Source organism: Loxodonta africana, chromosome 3 (genome assembly GCF_030014295.1).
Source record: "Loxodonta africana isolate mLoxAfr1 chromosome 3, mLoxAfr1.hap2, whole genome shotgun sequence".
NCBI lineage: Eukaryota > Metazoa > Chordata > Mammalia > Proboscidea > Elephantidae > Loxodonta > Loxodonta africana.
The window spans coordinates 24,914,589-24,935,780 of record NC_087344.1 but is presented as its reverse complement, the minus strand read 5'-3'; the positions used below and the strand labels follow the sequence as shown (position 1 = coordinate 24,935,780).

The 21,192-nt window shown below is 41.7% G+C and overlaps 1 protein-coding gene across 1 annotated transcript in view; it reads left to right on the top strand.

Annotated features, from left to right (window-relative positions):
* Positions 1-20,834, top strand: part of LOC100664557 (lysosomal alpha-mannosidase-like) — a 29,717-nt gene extending 8,883 nt beyond the window's left edge. The window contains exons 12-18 of the mRNA XM_064279895.1: positions 296-412; positions 873-1,058; positions 1,907-2,004; positions 2,088-2,184; positions 20,127-20,245; positions 20,335-20,436; positions 20,606-20,834. Of these exons, the coding sequence (XP_064135965.1) occupies positions 296-412; positions 873-1,058; positions 1,907-2,004; positions 2,088-2,184; positions 20,127-20,245; positions 20,335-20,436; positions 20,606-20,798 (912 nt within the window). The 3' untranslated portion in view covers positions 20,799-20,834. The remainder of the gene's footprint in view (positions 1-295; positions 413-872; positions 1,059-1,906; positions 2,005-2,087; positions 2,185-20,126; positions 20,246-20,334; positions 20,437-20,605) is intronic.
* Positions 20,835-21,192: the final 358 nt, after the last annotated feature.

Here is a 21,192-nt window from a genome sequence, read left to right as displayed (position 1 = left end):
CAGGAAGATCAGTGAACAGGATCATGCACAGAGAAAAATTGGGCAAGATAGGTGAAGGTAGGGCCAGGGTCAAGGAACCTAGACAGCCAAGAGGCTGGACGGCCCCTCATTCGGGCACAAGCCTCGGTCCAAGGGCTCCCGCTTAGGTCGGTGAAGGTGGGCCTATCTACACTTGGGCGGGGCTTAGCGGAAATGGGTTGATCTATCTTACCAATCTCACACAGGGGCACGACCTGGCACGGTAAGTGATACAAGGCCTGCCCTAACTAAAGCCCCTCTCTACCACCTACCCCAGTTCCAAGTCATCATCTACAACCCACTGGCACGCCAGGTGGATTGGATGTTGAGGCTGCCGGTCAGCAAAGGCGATTATCTTGTGCTGGATCCTAGTGGACAGACGGTGCCCAGCGAAGTGAGCCCTCCCTTATATCTCACCCTATGAATATATACTTCCATGACTATCTCCCACCCATGACTATCTCTTCCCAAGAATATGTCCCACCCAAGACTATGTCCCATCATAAATCTCTCTTCGAAGTATCCTCACTTGAAATCCTTCCCCATCATGACTGTATTTCACGGTCTTGACCCATTCCTCTTACCTACCCTTGCCTCAGGTAGGCATCCCTACACCATGAATAACCCTCCTTCACTCTCCCACTTCACCAATTTTTACCCCATTACTGGCTCTCCCTTTCCCGTCATGAATCGCCTCCTCAAACTCAAGCCAAAATTTCTCATCTCATCCAGTTTTTCTCCTCACCCAGGAACACTCCCTACCCTAGCTTGGACAACCTCAAACCTGACTCAGACTGTGGATGTATGTGTGCATCAATAGACTTGTCTCAGTTTTCCTCCTTCCATGGCATCAGGTTGTGGACCATCTAGTCCTCAGCAGTAGGGAGCACCCCCCAGAGCTGCTATTCACAGCCTCCGCACCTGCCCTGGGATTCAGCATCTACTCTGTGACCCAAGTCCATAAGCAGAACCCTCAGACTGGCTCCTCCTGGTTGAACCCACAGAAGTCACAGTCTTCTGTCCTGGTCATTGAAAATGAGGTGGGACCCCAATTTCAAACCCTTTCCCCCATGACATGACATAATTGAGTTCCAGGTTGATCCAGGGGTGAGAAAGGAAATTATGTCCTAGAAGAGAGAAGGGCAATAAAGAGGATAATTGATGTATCATAGGTGAAAATACCATGTATTTCCTCTGGAGAAAAATGAACAAGGGCAGAGATTGTATATTGTCAGGGTGGGTGGGTGGGTGGGTGGGTGGCAATGTTGGACAGGAGGTCCAGAGCAAGGCCTCCCTGAGAAGAGAACACTCAAACATACCCTTGAGAGAGGTAAGCAATGTGAGGGGTGTGCGGCAAGAGCACCCCCAGATGGATGAGCAGGGGCTAAGGCCCTAACAAGCATTTTTGGCTGTGTGAGATACAGTATGCAGGCTATGTGGCTGGAGCAGAGTGAGTGAGGGGAAAGACAAGAGAAGGAGGTGATGGGGCAGATGGTTTAAGGGCAGGAGGGCCAAAGGGAAGATATGCATTTTACTCTTAATGAGGTGGGCGCCTTGAGGGTACTGATCAGAGGAGGGACTTGGCCTGACTTGCAGGTTAAGAGGCTCTTTCTTCACTGTGTAGAAAAGCCTGTGTGGATCAAGGGTGGAAGCCAGAAAGGCCAAGGAGGAAATGAGAGCCATAGTCTGGTGACAGATGGTGGGGGCTGACAAGGTAGCAGAAGCATTCTGGATAGGATTTGAAGAATCAACAGTTTGCTGAAGGATAGGATACGGGGTCTGATAATAGAAACAACTCCAGACGTTTTGTCCTGAGCATCAGGAAGGACAGAGCTGCCATCACTGAGACAAAGATCATTAGCGTCTGCCTGCCCCCCTCTCTCTCCAGCACACCCGGGCTGTGTTCGACACCCACACGGGGCTCTTAAAGGAGCTAGAGAACCGGGACAAGAAGCTTGTATTGCCCATCCGCCAGGCCTTCTTCTGGTGAGGAGTGGCCACCCTGTCTGGGAGGATGTCTGTGAACTGAACTGGTCTTGACCCACTCCTCTTGCCTATGCTTACCTCAGGTATAATGCCAGCAAAGGCTCAGGAGCCTACATCTTTGCACCTGAGAAGTTGGATGCACTGCCCGTGAGTCTCTCATCTGAGACCCACCTGGTGAAGGTTTGGAACCAGGGGCAATGAGGCGGGTGTCAAAGGGCTCTGTGGCATTGGTGGAAGGGAGATTACATGTGGGAGTGGGAAAACCAGGTTTGGTTGTGTCCCTGGTGCTAGGAGGCTGAGGATCCACATCTCACACAGGTGAGAGCTTTTTGAAGACCTGTGGAGTAGTCGCTTATGGACATTACCTCTGTGGGTGCTGTTTGAAGGGTTGGTTATCCCTGAGTTGTAGAATGTTAGCTATGAGAACAGGTATTGAGGGATTTCCCATTTGATGTGTGAGGATCTTACCTTGTACTAGAAATCAGAGAATTCACATTCAGAGCCAAGAATGAGAGAAGTATACCCTAGGAAACCTATGGGAAACTTCTACTCTGTCCTATAGGGTTGATGTGGAACAGAATTGACTCAATGGAACGCAAGAACAACATGTTATATATATTTTTGCAACAAGAAACAAAATAAAATAAAAAGGGGTTACAGACGCTGATACTACTGCTTGTTGTTGCTGCTTTTGTTGTTGTTGTGAGCCATCACGTCGATTCTAACCCACAGTGACCATATAGGACAGGATAACTACCCTATAGGGTTCCTAGACTATAATCTTTACCAGAGCAGATTGACAGGTCTTTTCTCCCAGGGAACCACCAGTGCATTCGAACCATCCACCTTTCAATTTGCATCCAAGAGCTTAACCGTTTCACTACCAGGGTACCTCTAATACTACTTACATATAACATATCACCAACACGGGATTAGTTTCCTTGGTTTGAAGACTTAGGGTTATGGTCTCATGGAACAATCCAGTCAGTTGGCATAATATAGTTCTTAAAGTTTATGTGCTACCTTCTAGTTTGGTGGGTAGGGTCTGGGGTCTTAAAGCTTACAAGAGGTCATCTAAGATACAATTATTGGTCTCTTATTTATCTGGAGCAAAAGAGAAAGAAGGAAATCCAAGATTCAGAGAAGGCACTAGGCTATAGGACAGCTTGTCTCCATGAACCACTGCCTCCTCTACCTTGAGATCAGAAAAACTAGATGGTACCTGGCTACCACTACTGAACAGTCTGATCAGGGACACAAAGATGGATCCTGATAGACAGGGAGAGAAATAAGGAACAGCCTGTCAAATTCTTAAAGAATCCAGACTTACTAGACCCATTGTAGTTGTTCTTATTAGGTACCGTCAAGCTGGTTCCAACTCATAGTGACCCTATGTACCACAGAACAGAACACTGCCCCATTCTGCGCCATGCTCACAGTCTTATGCCTGAGCCCATTGTTGCAGCTACTGTGTCAATCCATCTCGCTGAGGGTCTTCCTCTTTTCCGCTGACCTTGTACTTTACCAAGCATGATGTCCTTCTCCAGGGACTGATCTCTTCTGACAACGTGTCCAAAGTATGTAAGACACAGTCACGCCATCCTTGCTTCTAAGGAGCATTCTCATTGTACTTTTTTCAAGACATATGTATTCATTCTCTTGGCAGTCCATGGTATATTCAATATTCTTCACCAACACCACAATTCAAAGGCGTCAACTCTTCTTCGGTCTTCCTTATTCATTGTCCAGCTTTTGCAGGCATACGATGCAATTGAAAATACCATGGCTTGGGTCAAGCGCACCTTAGATTTCGAGGTGACCATCTTTGCTTTTCAACACTTTAAAGAGGTCCTTTGCAGCAGATTTGCCCAATGCAATGCATCTTTTGATTTCTCAACTGCTGCTTCCATGGGTGTTGATTGTGGATCCAAGTAAAATGAAATCCTTGACGACTTCGATCTTTTCTCTGTTTATCATGATGTTGCTTATTGGTACAGTTGTGAGGATTTTTGTTTTCTTTACGCTGAGGTGTAATCCATATTGAAGGCTGTGTTATCTTTGATCTTCATCAGTAAGTGCTTTAAGTCCTCTTCACTTTCAGCAAGCAAGGTTCTGTCATCTGCATAATGCAGGTTGTTAATGAGCCTTCCTTCAATTCAGATGCCCCATTCTTCTTCATATGGTCCAGCTTCTCAGATTATTTGTTCAGCATACAGATTGAATAGGTATGGTGAAAGGATTCTACCCTGACGCACACCTTTCCTGACTTTAAACCACGTAGTATCCCCTTGTTCTGTCCAAACAACTGCCTCTTGATCTATGTAAAGGTTCCTCATGAGTACAATTAAGTGTTCTGGAATTCCCACTCTTCACAACATTATCCATAATTTGTTATGATCCACACAGTCAGATGCCTTTGCATAGTCAGTAAAACACAGGTAAACATCCTTCTGGTATTCTCTGCTTTCAGCCAGGATCCATCTGACATCAGCAGTGATATTCCTGGTTCTATGTCCTCTTCTGAATCTGGCCTGAATTTCTGGCAGTTCCCTGTTGATATACTGCTGCAGCCGCTTTTGAATGATCTTTAGCAAAATTTTGCTTGCATGTGATGTTAATGATATTGTTTGATAATTTCTGTGTTCAGTTGGATCACCTTTCTTGAGAATAGGCACAAATATGGATCTCTTCCAGTCAGTTGACTGGCCAGGTCTTCCAAATTTCTTGCCATAGGCAAGTGAACACTTCCAGCAGTGTTTGTCGAAACATCTCAATTGGTATTCTGTGAATTCCTGGAGACTTGTTTTTCACCAATGGCTTCAGTCCAGCTTAGACTTTTTCCTTCAGCACCATCGGCTCCTATTGTATGTTATCTCCTGAAATGGTTGAACGTCAATCAGTTCTTTTTGGTATAATGACTCTGTGTATTCCTTCCATCTTTTGATGTTTCCTGTGTCATTTAATATTTTCCCCATAGGATCCTTCACTACTGCAACTCGAGGCTTGAATTTTTTCTTCAGTTCTTTGAGCTTGAGAAATGCTGAGTGTGTTCTTCCCCTTTGGTTTTCTATCTCCAGCTCTTTGCACCTGTCATTATAATACTTTATAAGTTGTCATTCCCAGCATAGTAGACTGTATGACTGTCTGATTCAAAATGGCCAATACCAGTCCATTTCAGCCTAGGATATCGGTGTTTATGTATTCCGTTTCATTTTTGACAATTTCCAGTTTTCCTAGATTCATACTTCATACATTCCACGTTCCAATTATTAGTGGATGTTTGCGGCTGTTCTCATTTTGAGTTGTGGTACGTCAGCAAATGAAGGTCCGGAAAGCTTGACTCCATCCATGTAATTAAGGTTGACTCTACTTTGAGGAGGCAGCTGTTCCCCAGTCGTCTTTTGAATGACTTCCAACCTGGGGGGTTCATCTTCTGGCACTACATCAGACAGTGTTCCACTGCTATTCATAAGGTTTTCACTGGATAATTGTTTTCAGAAGTAGACTGCCAGGTCCTTCTTCCTAGTCTGTCTTAGTCTTGAAGCTCAGCTAAAACCTGTCCGCCATGGGTGACCCTGCTGGTATCCGAATACTAGTGGCATATCTTCCAGCATTACAGCAACACACAAGTCCCCACAGTACAACAAACTGACAGACACGTGGGGGGAACCCTTGAGGCTGGGGGAATCCCCGATACTATTGTCCTGAGATACTCTTTAAGCCTGGAAGTGAAACTATCCCCTGAAAACACCTTTAAACTAAATAGCAGTATAGATCAAAAAGTGAAGAATGTTACTGTTGAGGACAGCACTCCTTAAAAAAAAAAATTGTCTATATCAGACCAAATGGCCAATAGTTACTCTAAAGTATAAATGAGAAGTTTAGGGAGCAGTGAATCTAAGTTAATGGGAGTGAAAAAACTAGAACAGATACAATGAGAACATTAATGTGAAGAACATAACCAATATCACTGAACTTTATAAGTAGAAATTGTTGAGTGAGAGCATTTTTTATATATTGTCACCAAAAGTACAATTTTTTTTTTAATCTCAATATTTGGCATAAAATAAAAATCTCCAAGTATGCAGAGATGCACTCATATGCAACCCATATAAGGGGAAAACTCATTAAGAGATGAAAAAATTTGTAAATGAGAACAATAAAAACAGTAAATAACTGCATTCAATATATTCAAGGGTTTTGAAGAAAGAATCAGTGTTTTTAATAGAGATGTGGGAGATGGTTTTTTAAAAGACAAAAATCAAACTACTAAAGATAAAAAGAAGTCAGATGAAAAACACATTTGATGGAATAAACAGCAGATCAAATGGTGCAGAAGAAAAGATAAGTGAACTTAACACCCACCAAAAGAAACTATCTGAAATGAAACACCCCAAGAAATGTCATGGAAAAAATGAACAGTGCATCAGTGAACAGTGGGACAACGTCAAGTGGTATAGGTACTTATAACCGGTCTCCTCAAAAAGGTGGGATGGACAGAAAAAAAAATTGATCACTTAAGGGTCTCAAAATTTCCCAATTAGATGAACACCATAAACCCAAAGGTCCAGGAAGTTCAACAAAACACAAGCACAAGATAAATGAAAAAATCTACACCAAAACACAACATAATCAAATTGGGATAAACCAAAGATAAAGGGAAATCTTAAACACAACCAGGGAAAAAGACACGTTACATACAGACAAGCAAAGATAAGGTTGATAGTACATTTCTCATCAGAAACAAGAAAACCAGAAGACATTGGAGTAACAACCTTAAAGAACTGAAAGAATAAAAATAACCAAGAATCCTATACCCAGCAGAAATACTTTTCCAAAAGAAAGGAAAAGTAAGAGCTTTGTTCAGGCACACAAAAAAATTAATGGATTTATAATCAGCACACTTGCTCTAAAAGAGTTGTTGTTGTCGTTAGGTGCGGTTGAGTCGGCTCCAACTCATAGCATCCCTATGCACAACAGAACGAAACACTGCCCAGTCCTGCGCCACCCTTACAAATCATTGTTATGCTTGAGCTCATTGTTGCAGCCACTGTATCAATCCACCTTGTTGAGGGTCTTCCTCTTTTCCGCTGACCCTGTACTCTGTCAAGCATGATGTCCTTCTACAGGGACTGATCCCTCCTGACAACATGTCCAAAGTATGTAAGACGCAGTCTTGCCATCCTTGCCTCTAAGGAGCATTCTGGCCACACTTCTTCCAAGACAGATTCGTTTGTTCTTTTGGCAGTCCATGGTATGTTCAATATTCTTCACCAACACCACTATTTAAAGGCATCAACTCTTCTTCGGTCTTCCTTATTCATTGTCCAGCTTTCACATGCATATGATGTGATTGAAAATACCATGGCTTGGGTCAGGCACACCTTAGTCTTCAGGGTGACATCTTTGCTCTTCAACACTTTGAAGAGATCCTTTGCAGCAGATTTGCCCAATGCAATGCGTCTTTTGTTTTCTTGACTGCTGCTTCCGTGGCTGTTGATTGTGGATCCAAGTAAAATGAAATCCTTGACAACTTGAATCTCTTCTCCTTTTATCATGATGTTGCTCATTGGTCCAGTTGTGAGAATTTTTGTTTTCTTTATGTTGAGGTGTAATCCATACTGAAGGCTGTGGTCTTTGATCTTCATTAGTAAGTGCTTCAAGTCCTCTTCACTTTCAGCAAGCAAGGTTGTGTCATCTGCATAACACAGGTTGTTAATGAGTCTTCCTCCAATCCTGATGCCCCGTTCTTCTTCATATAGTCCAGCTTCTCGGATTATTTGTTCAGCATACAGATTAAATAGGTATGGTGAAAGAATACAACCCTGACACACACCTTTCCTGACTTTAAACCAATCAGTATCCCCTTGTTCTATCCGAACAACTGCCTCTTGATCTATGTAAAGGTTCCTCATGAGCACAATTAAGTGTTCTGGAATTCCCATTCTTCATAGTGTTATCCATAGTTTGTCATGATCCACACAGTTGAATGCCACTGCATAGTCAATAAAACACAGGTAAACATCCTTCTGGTATTCTCTGCTTTCAGCCAGGATCCATCTGACATCAGCAATGATATCCCTGGTTCCACATCCTCTTCTGAAACCAGCCTGAATTTCTGGCAGTTCCCTGTCGATGTACTGCTGCAGCCGCTTTTGAATGATCGTCAGCAAAATTTTGCTTGCGTGTGATATTAATGATATTGTTCTATAATTTCCACATTTGGTTGGATCACCTTTCTTGGGAATAGGCATAAATATGGATCTTTTCCAGTCAGTTGGGCAGGAAGCTGTCTTCCATATTTCTTGGCATAGACCAGTGAGCACCTCCAGCGCTGCATCTGTTTGTTGAAACATCTCAATCGATATTCCGTCAATTCCTGGAGCCTTGTTTTTCGCCAATGCCTTCAGAGCAGCTTGGACTTCTTCCTTCAGTACCATCGGTTCCTGATCATATGCCACCTCTTGAAATGGTTGAATATTGACCAATTCTTTTTGGTATAATGACTCTGTGTATTCCTTCCATCTTCTTTTGATGCTTCCTGCATCGTTTAATATGTTCCCCATGGAATCCTTCACTATTTCAACTCAAAGCTTGAATTTTTTCTTCAGTTCTTTTAGCTTGAGAAACCCCGAGCGTGTTCTTCCCTTTTGGTTTTCCATCTCCAGCTCTTTGCACATGTCATTATAATACTTTATTTTGTCTTCTCGAGACGCCCTTTGAAATCTTCTGTTCAGTTCTTTTACTTCATCAATTCTTCCTTTTGCTTTAGCTGCTCGACGCTCAAGAGCAAGTTTCAGAGTCTCCTCTGACACCCATCTTGGTCTTTTCTTTCTTTCCTGTCTTTTCAGTGACCTCTTGCTTTCTTCATGGATGATGTCCTTGATGTCATTTCACAACTCGTCTGGTCTGTGGTCACTAGTGTTCAATGTGCCAAATCTATTCTTGAGATGGTCTCTAAATTCAGGTGGGATATACTCAAGGTCATATGTTGGCTCTCGTGGGCTTGCTCTGATTTTCTTCAGTTTCAGCTTGAACTTGCATATGAGCAATTGATGGTCTGTTCCACAGTTGGTCCCTGGCCTCGTTCTGACTGATGATATTGAGCTTTTCCATGGTCTCTTTCCACATATGTGGTCAATTTGATTTCTGTGTGTTCCATCTGGCGAAGTCCATGTGTATAGTCGCCGTTTATGTTGGTGAAAGAAGGTATTTGCAATGAAGAAGTCATTGGCCTTGCAAAATTCTATCATTCGATCGCCGGCATTGTTCCTATCACCAAGGCCATATTTTCCAACTACTGATCCTTCTTCGTTTCCAACTTTCACATTCCAATCGCCGGTAATTATCAATGTATCTTGATTGCATGTTCGAGCAATCTCAGCTGATAAAAATCTTCTATTTCTTCATCTTTGGCCCTAGTGGTTGGTGCGTAAATTTGAATAATAGTCATATTAACTGGTCTTCCTTGTACGCGTATGGATATTATCCTATCACTGACAGCGTTGTACTTCAGGATAGATCTTGAAATGTTCTTTTTGACAATGAATGCAACACCATTCCTTTTCAAGTTGTCATTTCCAGCAGAGTAGACTATATGATTGTCTGATTCAAAATGGCCAGTACCAGTCCATTTCAACTCACTAATACCTAGGATATCGATGTTTATGTGTTCCATTTCATTTTTGACGATTTTCAATTTTCCTAGATTCATACTTCATACGTTCCAGGCTCTGATTATTAATGGATGTTTGCAGCTGTTCTCATTTTGAGTCGTGCCACATCAGCAAATGAAGGTCCCAAAAGCTTTACTCCATCCACGTCATTAAAGTCAGTTTGTCGTGCTGTGGGGACTTGTGTGTTGCTGTGATGCTGGAAGCTATGCCACTGGTATTCAGATACCAGCAGGGTCACCCATGGAGGACAGGTTTCAGCTGAGCTTCCAGACTAAGACAGACTAGGAAGAAGGACCCGGCAGTCTACTTCTGAAAAGCATTAGCCAGTGAAAACCTTATGTGTAGCAACAGAACATTGTCTGATATAGTGCTGGAAGATGAGCCCCCCAGGTTGAAAGGCACTCAAAAGATGACTGGGGAAAAGCTGCCTTCTCCTCTAAAAGAGAGGCCAAAGGAATTTCTGAAGTAAAAGGAAAATGATACCAAGATGGACATCAGGATACACACAAAGGAACAAAGAGTACCAGAAACGATAACTACTTGGATTAATTTAAAAAAAGTTTTCTATTATTATTTTTTCATAATATTTTATTGTGTTTTCAGTGAGGGCTTATTCAGTAGTTTAGGTTCCCATTCAACAATTGCTACACAGATTGTTCAGTGATATTGGGTACATTCTTCACAATGAGTGAACATTCCCGTTATTTCTGTACTGGTTGTTCTGTTTCCAGTAACCTAGCATCTCTGTCCCTTTACATTCTCATCTTTGTTTTAAAGTAGTTGTTGACCATTTGGTCTCATATAGGTGATTTTTTATTATTTTGAGAGCCAATCTGTGATTTAGTTACATGGTGACCTCAGGGGTTAGTTTCAGTTCAAGGTTTAAAGAATATGTCAGGGCAATAGCCTCAGGGAGTCCTCCAGTCTCAACCAGATCAGTAAGTCTATTTTGTTTGGGGGGGGGTCTCCTTAGGAATTTGAGGTTCTGTTTCACATTTTCCTCCCATTCTATCAGGGTTCAACTGTTGTGGCCCCGATTAGAATGCTCAGTAGTAGTAGCCAGGCGCCATCTAATTCTTCTGGTTTCAGGGCAGATGAATTCGTAGTTCGTGTAGACTATTTGTCCTGTGCACTAGTTTCTTCTTTGTGTTTTTGGTTTCTTTCTTTCTCTTTCGCTCCAGACGAGTAGCGTCTCAGTTATCTAGTGCTGCTATAACAGAAATACCACAAGTGGATGGCTTCAACAAAGAGAAATTTATTTCCTCACAGTAAAGTAGGTTAGAAGTCCAAATTCAGGGCATCAGCTCCAAGGGAAGGCTTTCTCTCTTTGTTGGCTTTGGAGGAAGCTCCTTCTCATCAATCTTCCCCTGGACTAGGAGCTTGTCCACGCAGGAACCCCATGTCCAAAGGACATGCTTTGCTCCTGGCACTGCTTTCTTGGTGGTATGAGGTCCCCCTGTCTCTCTGCTCGCTTCTCTCTTTTATGTAAAAAATCTCAAAAGAGACCGGCTCAAGACATAATCCAATCTTGTAGATCAAGTCCTGTCTCATTAACATAAAAAAAAAACCAAACATAGATGCCATCTATTCCACCTCATTAACATCACAGAGGTAGGATTCACAACACACAGGAAAATCACATCAATCACAAAATAGAGAACAACGACACGATACTGGGAATTATGCCCTAACCAAGTTGACACATATTTTTGGAAGAAGCAATTCAATCCATGACAAGTAGAGAACGATATCTTAGAAGGCCATTTTCAAGCTTTTAACATCTTTTATTATTGTTGTTGTTGTTAGGTGCTGTCGAATCAGTTCCAAATCATAGTGACCCTGTGTACAACAGAATGAAATACTGCCTGGCCCTGCCCCGTACTCACAATAGTTGTTATGCTTGTGTCTGTTGTTTCAGCCACTGTGACAACCTATCTCATTGAGGGCCTTCCTCTCTTTTGCTGACCCTCTACTTTACCAAGCATGATGTCCTTCTCCAGGCACTGGTACCTCCTGATAATATGTCCAAAGTATGTGAGAATAAATAAATTTTATTTTTTTTATGGGAGAGGAAGTCTTGACATCCTTGCCTATAAGGAACATTCTGGCTGTACTTCTTCCGATACAGATTTGTTCGTTCTTCTGGTAGTCCATGGTATATACAGTATTCTTCACCAACACCATAATTAAAAAGCATCAATTCTTGCTTATTCATTGTCCAGCTTTTGCATATATACGAGGTGACCAAAAACACCATGGGTTCAGTCAGGTGCACCTTAGTCCTTAGAGTTACATCTTTCCTTTTTAACACCTTAAAGAGGTCTTTTGCAGAGATTTTCCCAATACAATACATCATTTATTTCTTGACTGCCATTTCCATGGGCACTGGTTGCAGTTCCAAGTAAAATGAAATCCTTGAAAATTTCAATCTTTTCTCTGTTTATCATGATGTTGCTTATTGGTCTAGTTGTGAGGATTTTTGTTTTCTTTATGTTGAAGTGTAATCCATACCAAAGGCAGTAGTCCTTGATCTTCATCAGTAAGTGCTTCAAGTCCTCTTCACTTTCAGCAAGCAAGGTTATGTCATTTGTATAGCGCAGGTTGTTAGTGAGTCTTCCTCCAATCCTGATGTCATGTTCTTCTTCATATAGTCCAGTTTCCCTACTTATTTGCTCAGCATACAGATTGAATAAGTATCGTGAAAGGATACAACCCTGATGCATACCTTCCCTAATTTTAAACCATACAGTATCCCTTTGTTCTGTCCGAATGACTGCCTATTGGTCTAGGTACAGGTTCCTCATGAGCACACTTAAGTGTTCTGGAATTCCCACTCTTTGAAATGTTATCCACAATTTGTTATCCACACAGTCGAATGCCTTTGCAGAGTCAATAAAACACAGGTAAACATCCTTCTGGTATTCTCTGCTTTCAGCCAGGATCCATCTGACATCAGCACTGATATCCCTGGTTCTATGTCCTCTTCTGAATCCGGCTTGAATTTCTGGCAGTTCCCTGTCAATGTGCTGCCAGAACAGCTTTTGAATGGTCGTCTGCAAAATTTTACTTAGGTGTGATATTAATAATTTTCACATTCAGTTGTATCACCTTTCTTTGGAATAGGCATAAAAATGGATCTCTTCCAGTCAGTTAGCCCGGACGCTGTCTTCCAAATTTCTTGGCATAGATGAGTGAGCACTTCTGGCACTGCATCTGTTTGTTGAAACATCTCAATTGGTATCCCGTCAATTCCTGGAGCCTTTTTTTCACCAATACCTTCAGTGCAGCATAGACTTCTTCCTTCAATACCATAGGTTCTTGGTCACATGCTACCTCCTGAAATGGCTGAACATCGACCAAGTCCTTTGGGTGACTTTGTATATTCCTTCCATCTGCTTTTGATGCTTCCTCTGTCATTCAATATTTTGCCCACCAAATACCTCAAAATTGCAACTCATGGTTGAATTTTTTCTTCAGTTCTTTCAGCTTAAGAAATGCTGAGTGTGCTCTTCCCTTTTGGTTAGAAAACCAGATCTTTGCATATTTCATTATAATATTTTACTTTGTCTTCTCCAGCTGCCTTTGAAAGCTTCTATTCAACTCTTTGACTGCACCATCTCTTCCATTCACTTTAGCTGTTTGATGTTCAAAAGCAAGTTTCGGGGTCTCTTCTGACATCCATTTTGGTCTTTTCTTTCTTTCCTGTCTTTTTAATGACCTCTTGCTTTCTTCATGTATGATATCCTTGATGTCATTCCACAACTCATCTGGTCTTCGGTAATTAGTGTTCAACATGTCAAATCCATTCTTGAGATGGTCTCTAAATTCAGGTGCGATATACTCAAGGTCATACTTTGGCTCTCGTGGTCTTGTTCTAATTTTCTTCAGTTTCATCTTGAACTTGCATATGAGCAATTGATTGTCTGTTCCACAGTCAGCCCCTGGCCTTTTTCTGACTGATGATATTGAGCTTTTTCATCGTCTCTTTCCACAGATGTAGTTGATTTGATTCCTGTGTATTATATCTGGTGAGGTCCATATGTATAGTTGCCATTTTATGTTGGTTAAAAAAGGTATTTGCAATGAAGAAATTGTTGGTCTTGCAAAATTCTATCATGTGATCTCCAGCAACATTTTTATCACTAAGGCCATATTTTCCAACTGCCAATCCTTTGTTTCCAGCTTTTGCATTCCAATCACCAGTAATTATCAATGCATCCTGATTGCATGTTTGATCAATTTCAGACTGCAAAAGATGGTAAAAATCTTCAGTTTCTTTATCTTTGGCCTTAGTGATCGGTGGGTGTCTTAGTTACGTAGTGCTGCTATAACAGAAATACCACACGTGGATGGTTTTAACAAAGGGAAATTTATTTCTTCACAGTAAAGTAGGCTAAAAGTCCAAATTCAGGGTGTCAGCTCCAGGGGAAGGCTTTCTGTCTCTGTCAGCCTTGTCATCAATCCTCCCCTGGACTAGGAGTTTCTCTGAGCAGGAACCCCAGGTCCAAAGGACACGCTCTGCTCCTGGCACTGCCTTCTTGGTGGTATGAGGTCCTGCTGTCTCTTTGCTCCCTTCTTTCATTTATATCTCAAGAGATTGCCTCAAAACACAATCCAATCTTGTAGGTTGGGTCCTGCCTCACTAACCCAACTGCCACGCATCCTCCCTCATTAACATCACAGAGGCAGGATTTACAGCTTATAGGAAAATCACACAATACCAGGAATTATGGCCCAGCCCAATTGATACACTTTTTTTAAATACAACCTTTTATTTTTTTAAATAATTTTTATTGTGCTTTAAGTGAAAGTTTACAAATCAAGTCAGTCTGTCACATATAAACTTATAAACACCTTACTACATACTCCCACTTATTCTCCCCCAATGAGTCAGTCCGCTCCCTCCTTCCAGTCTCTACTTTCGTAATCATTTTGCCAGTTTCTAGTTCCCTCTACCCACCCATCTCCCCTCCAGACAGGAGATGCCAACATAGTCTCAAGTGTCCACCTGATGCAAGTAGCTCACTCCTCATCAGCATCTCTCTCCAACCCATTGTCCAGTCCATTGCATGTCTGCTGAGTTGGCTTCAGAAATGGTTCCTGGCCTGGGCCAACAGAAGGTTTGGGGACCATGACCACCGGGATTCTTCTAGTCTTAGTCAGACCATTAAGGCTGGTCTTTTTATGAGAATTTGGGGTCTGCATCCCACTGTTCTCCTGCTCCCTCAGGGGTTCTCTGTTGTGCTCCCTGTCAGGGCAGTCATCAGTTGTGGCCAGGCACCATCTAGTTCTTCTGATCTCAGGACGATGTAGTTTCTAGTTCATGTGGCCCTTTCTGTCTCTTGGATTCATAATTACCTTGTGACCTTGGTGTTCTTCATTCTCCTTTGATCCAGGTGGGTTGAGGCCAATTGATGCATCTTAGATGGCCGCTTGTTAGCGTTTAAGACCCCAGACACCACACTTCAAAGTTGGATGCAAAATGTTTTCTTAATAGAATTTATTTTGCCAATTGCCTTAGATGTCCCCTGAAGCCATAGTCCCCAAACCCCCGCCCTTGTTCCACTGACCTTCAAAGTATTCAGTTTATTCAGGAAACATTTTTGCTTTTGGTCCAGTCCAGTTGTGCTGACCTCCCCTGTATTGAGTGTTGTTCTTCCCTTCACCTAAAGTTGTTCTTATCTACTATCTAATCAGTAAATAACTCTCTCCCACCCTCCCTTCCTCCCCCCCTCATAACCACAAAAGAATGTGTTCTTCTCAGTTTAAACTATTTCTCAAGATCTTATACAATAGTGGTCTTATACAATATTTGTCCTTTTGTGTTTGACTAATTTCACTCAGCATAATGCCTTCCAGGTTCCTCCATGTTGTGAAACGTTTCACAGATTCATCATCATTCTTTATCGATGCGTAGTATTCCATTGTGTGAATATACCATAATTTATTTATCCATTCATCTGTTGATGGACACCTGGGTTGCTTCCAGCTTTTTGCTATTGTAAACAGTGCTGCAATAAACATGGGTGTGCATATATCTGTTCATGTAAAGGCTCTTATTTCTCTAGGGTATATTCAGAGAAGTGGGATTTCTGGGTGGTACGGTGGTTCTATTTCTAGCTTTTTAAGGAAACGCCAGATCAATTTCCAAAGTGGTTGTACCATTTTACATTCCCACCAGCAGTGTAGAAGTGTTCCAATCTCTCCACAGCCTCTCCAACATTTATTATTTTGTGTTTTTTGGATAAATGCCAGCCTTGTTGGAGTGAGATGGAATCTCATCATAGTTTTAATTTGCATTTCTCTAATGGCTAATGATCGAGAGCATTTCCTCATGTATCTGTTAACTCATGTATCTGTTAGCCATCTGAATATCTTCTTTAGTGAAGTGCGTTTGCATATACTTTGCCCAATTTTTAGTTGGGTTGTTTGTCTTTTTGTGGTTGAGTTTTAACAGAATCATATAGATTTTAGCGATCAGGCGCTGTTCAGAGATGTCATAGCTGGAAATTTTTTCCCAATCTGTAGGTGGTCTTTTTACTCCTTTGGTGAAGTCTTTAGATGAGCATAGGTGTTTGATTTTTAGGAGCTCCCAGTTATCTGGTTTCTCTTTGTCATTTTTAGTAATGTTTTGTATTCTGTTTATGCCTTGTTTTAGGGCTCCTAATGTTGTCCCTATTTTTTCTTCCGTGATCTTTATTGTTTTACACTTTATGTTTAGGTCTTTGATCCATTTGGAGTTAGTTTTTGTGCATGATGTGGGGTATGGGTCTTGTTTCATTTTTTGCAGATGGATATCCTCTTATGCCAGCACCATTTGTTAAAAAGACTATCTTTTCCCCAATTAACTGACACTGGGCCTTTGTCAAATATCAGCTGCTCATATGTGGATGGGTTTATATCTGGGTTCTCAATTCTGTTCCATTGGTCTATATGTCTGTTGTTGTACCAGTACCAGGCTGTTTTGACTACTGATACACATATTTTTGGGGGACAAAATTAAATCCATGATGGTGGGTAAATTTGGATAATAGTCGTACTAACTGGTCTTCCTTGTAGGCGTATGGATATTTTCCTATCACTGACAGCGTTGTATGTTAGGATAGATCTTCAAACGTTCTTTTTGATGATGAACGTGATGCCATTCCTCTTCAATTTGTCATTCCTGGCATAGTAGACCATATAATTGTCTGATTCAAAATGGCCAGTATCAGTCTAATTCAACTCACTAATGCCTAGGATATTGATCTTTATGCATTCCATTTCATTTTTGATGACTTCCAATTTTCCTAGATGCATAATTCATACATTCGTACATTAAAGCCATGGTATTCCTAGATTCACACTTCATACATTCATACAGTAATGTACTTCATACATTAAAGATTTTATTTTTAAAATCTTTAAAAGGCAGTAACTGACTCTACAAGGAAAAGTGACATCCTTGCTTTTTAAGATTTTAAAGAGGCCTTTTGCAATAGATTTATTCAGTGTACTATATCATTTGACTTCTTGAGTGCTGCTACCACAGGCATTGATTGTTGATCCAAGTAGAATGAAGTCTTTGACCACTTCAGTTTCTTCATCATTGATCATGATGTCGTTTATTGACAGTTGTGGAGATACGCATTTTCTTCACATTCAGATGTGATCCATACTGAAGGCTGTAGTCCTTTAGCTTCATCAGTAAGTGCTTCTTCATTTTTGGCAAACAGGGTTGTGTTATGTGCATATCCGCTCCTCTGTCAGTTTGTTGTACTGTGGTGGCATGTGTCTTGCTATGATGTTGGAAGCTATGCCACTGAATTTCAAATACCATTAGGGTCACCCATAGTTGACAGGTTTCAGTGGAGCTTCTAGACCAAGACAGTCTAGGAAGAAAGGCCTGGCAAACTACTTCTGAAAATTCACCAATGAAAACTTTAGGGATAACAACAGAACATTGGAGGACTTACCACTGACTAATATTTTGCCCTAATAATAGACAAATAGATTGATGGAATGGAATAAAGTATACAGAAATAACCACAAAAAACCAAACCTGTTGCTATTGAGTTGATTCTGACTGTTACTGACCCTACAGGGGAGAGTAGGACTGCCCCATAGGGTTGCCAAGGAATGCCTGGTGGATTTGAACTGCTGACCTTTTGGCTAACAGCTGAACTCTTCACCATTACATCACCAAGACCCATACGTATGTGGTGAAGTGATTTTACTACAAAAGTGGATTATTCAGTAGAAAATCCTGTCTTTTCAACAAGTAATGCTAAACAATAGGATATGCATATGGAAAAACTAAGGAACTTGGATCTGTGCTTCACATCATGCACAAAAAACTACCTCAAAGTGGATCACAGATACAAATGTAAATCCTAAAATTATAACATTTCTCAAAGAAATCACAGGTGAAATTATTTTGACCTTGTTGTTGTTGTTAGGTGCTGTCAAGTAGGTTTGGGCTCATAGCAACCCTATATACAACAGAAGGAAATACTGCCCAGTCCTGCACCATCCTCACAATAGTTGTTATGCTTGAGCCCATTGTTGCAGCCACCGTGTCAATCCGTCTCACTGCAGATCTTCTTTTTTGCTGACCCTCTACTTTACCAAGTGTTGTATCCTTCTCCAGAGACTGGTCCCTCCTGATAACATGTCCAAAGTATGTGAGACAAAGTCTCACCATTCTTGTCTGTAAGACCCAGTCTGGCTGTACTTCTTTCAAAACAGATTTGTTTGTTCTTCTGGCAGTCCATTGTATATTCAAGATTCTTTTCCAACATCATAATTCAGAGGCATCAATTCTTCTTCGATCTTCTTTATTCATTGTCCAGCTTTTACATGCATGTGAGGCGATTGAAGACACCATGGCTTTGATCAGATGTACCTTAGTCCTCAAGGTGACATCTTTGCTTTTTAACATTTTTATCTTTGCTGTTGTTGTTAGGTGTGGTCGAGTGGATCCTGATTCAGAGCAACTCTATAGGACAGAGTTTCCAGGGAGCGACTGGTGGATTTGATCTGCCAACCTTTTGGTTAGCAGCCGAGCTCTTAACCACTGTGCCACCAGGGCTCCATTTTGACCCTAGGTTAGGTAAATTTTTCATAGATATGATAAAAATACAGGAAGTTAAAAAATGTTTTTGAGAAATCAAACTTCATCAAAATTAAGAACTTCTGCCTTCTTAGACTAAGAAAATTTAAAGAGTAGCCATAGATTGCAACAAAATATTTACAAATCACATATCTAATGAAATACTCATACCCAGAATATATAAAGAACTGTAAAAAGTAGCAATATGTAAACAAACAATGCAACTAACACTTCACCATTGACTATCCATGGCAAATAAGATGAAATGGTGCTCTACATATTTATTAATCAGATAAATGCAAATATAAAGCACAATGAGATACCACTACAGCATTTTGGAAGTCTAAAATTGTAAAGGCTAATATAAAATGTCGGTGAAGATATGGAGCAACTGGAATGCTCATATACCGTTGGCAGGAATGTAAAATGGAACAACCGCTTTGGAAAACACTTTGGCAGTTTCTTCAGAAGTTAAACATACATCTACCACAACACCCAGCTATTCTACTTCTACCAAAAAAAAAAAAAAAAAACCATACCTGTAGCCACTGAGTGGATTTTGACTCATAGCGACCCTATTGGACAGGTAGGGTTTCCAAGCAGTGGCTGATAGATTTGAACTGCTGACCTGCTCTTAACCAATGCACTACCAGGGCTACATTCTACTCCTAGATGGAATAAAATGAAATTTCCTAGATAAATGATACCATATATCCTTACAAACACTTGTACTTGAACTTTCATAGGAATTATATTTTTAACACCCCAAAACTGAATTAATCCAAACACCCATCAACAGATGAGTGGATAAATATATTTTAATATATCCATCATACAATGGAGTATTATTCCACTTAAAAAATTATTGGATGACTCTCAAAATAATCATGCTGAGTGAAAAATGCCTAACACAGGGTATACACTATATGATTCCATTTATGAGAATTTTAGAAAATGAAAAATTTATAATGACATAGAAGACTAGTGGTGGATGAGGAACAAGTTGGGACAGGATACCCAAGAATCAGGAGGTAATTTTCATTACCCAAACCACTGAAATGATGGCTTCATGGGTGTATATATATGTCAGATTTTTAGAATTTGTGCACTTTAAGTATGTGCAGTAATTTTATATCATTTAGAAGTCAATAAAGCATACCTATTCCATGGGCAGTGGGAACTGAGATCATTGGGGACAATGAGCAAAACTTAGGACAGAAAGCCTAGGGCCATTAGTGTTCTTGACTATGAGATGGGCCTTTTCAGAGTTCACAGCTGAGAAGGAACTTTATGGGGCTCCACACTGCTCAGGGTATGGCTTACTACAGTCTCTATCTGTCCCCATGTGCCCACAGACGGCCTTAGTGCAGGAGGTGCACCAGAAATTCTCAGCCTGGTGTTCCCAAGTGGTTCGTCTATACCCAGGACAGAGGCACCTGGAACTGGAGTGGACAGTGGGGCCAATACCTCCAGAGTGAGTGAGCACAGGCTGGATGACAGGGAGGCCATGGGAAAGGTGGGGCTTGTGTGGGGTTAAACTTCTTGCCATCCAATCTGTCTCAGAATTGGCTTTGGAAAGGAAGTCATCAGTCGCTTTGACACAACGCTGGAGACACATGGACGTTTCTACACAGACAGCAATGGTCGGGAGATCTTGGAGAGAAGGTGGGGACAGGCAGGGACACTGTAGGGCAGAGGGTGGCCTATGGCTTGACTGAGCCTAGAGAGCGGTAGGGGTATGTGTGTTTATCAAATGAATGTTGGAGGAAGGAGGTGAGAGGGATGAAGGGGACTTGATCACTAGTCCTGCCAGACTTCCTCCACCTGTTTCCAGGCGGGATTACAGACCCACCTGGAACCTGAACCAGACTGAGCCAGTGGCAGGAAACTACTACCCAGTCAACAGTCGCATTTATATCACGGTACTCTTGAAACCCCCACCTGACCTCCACAATGCATCTCACCTTCCCATTCCCCAGACTGGGGATCCGACCCTCATCCTGTGTACTTCAAGCCTGTATCCATAGGTGCACCTCCTCTGTGCCCTTCCTATGGGCAAGAGCAGGCACGTAGGAATGCTTCTTACCCAGATACTCTCATGTTTCAGGATGGGAACATACAGCTGACAGTGCTGACCGACCGCTCCCAAGGGGGCAGTAGCCTGAGTGATGGCTCCTTGGAGCTCATGGTGAGTGGATCAGAGTCCCAAGTCAGGATCCTCCCACCAGGCCTTCTCCAGAGTCCCCACTTGGCCTTAAACTAGTTTCCACTTGCATCTTTCCACCCCCACACACTTGTCATTGTCTACTCAAGTCGGCCCAGCTGGCCTATGATCTTTCCAACTTTGGTACCCAGTTCCCACCTTGATCCCCTTACTGGACTTTGACCACTTTTTCTCTCATTTGTCTACCAGGTGCACCC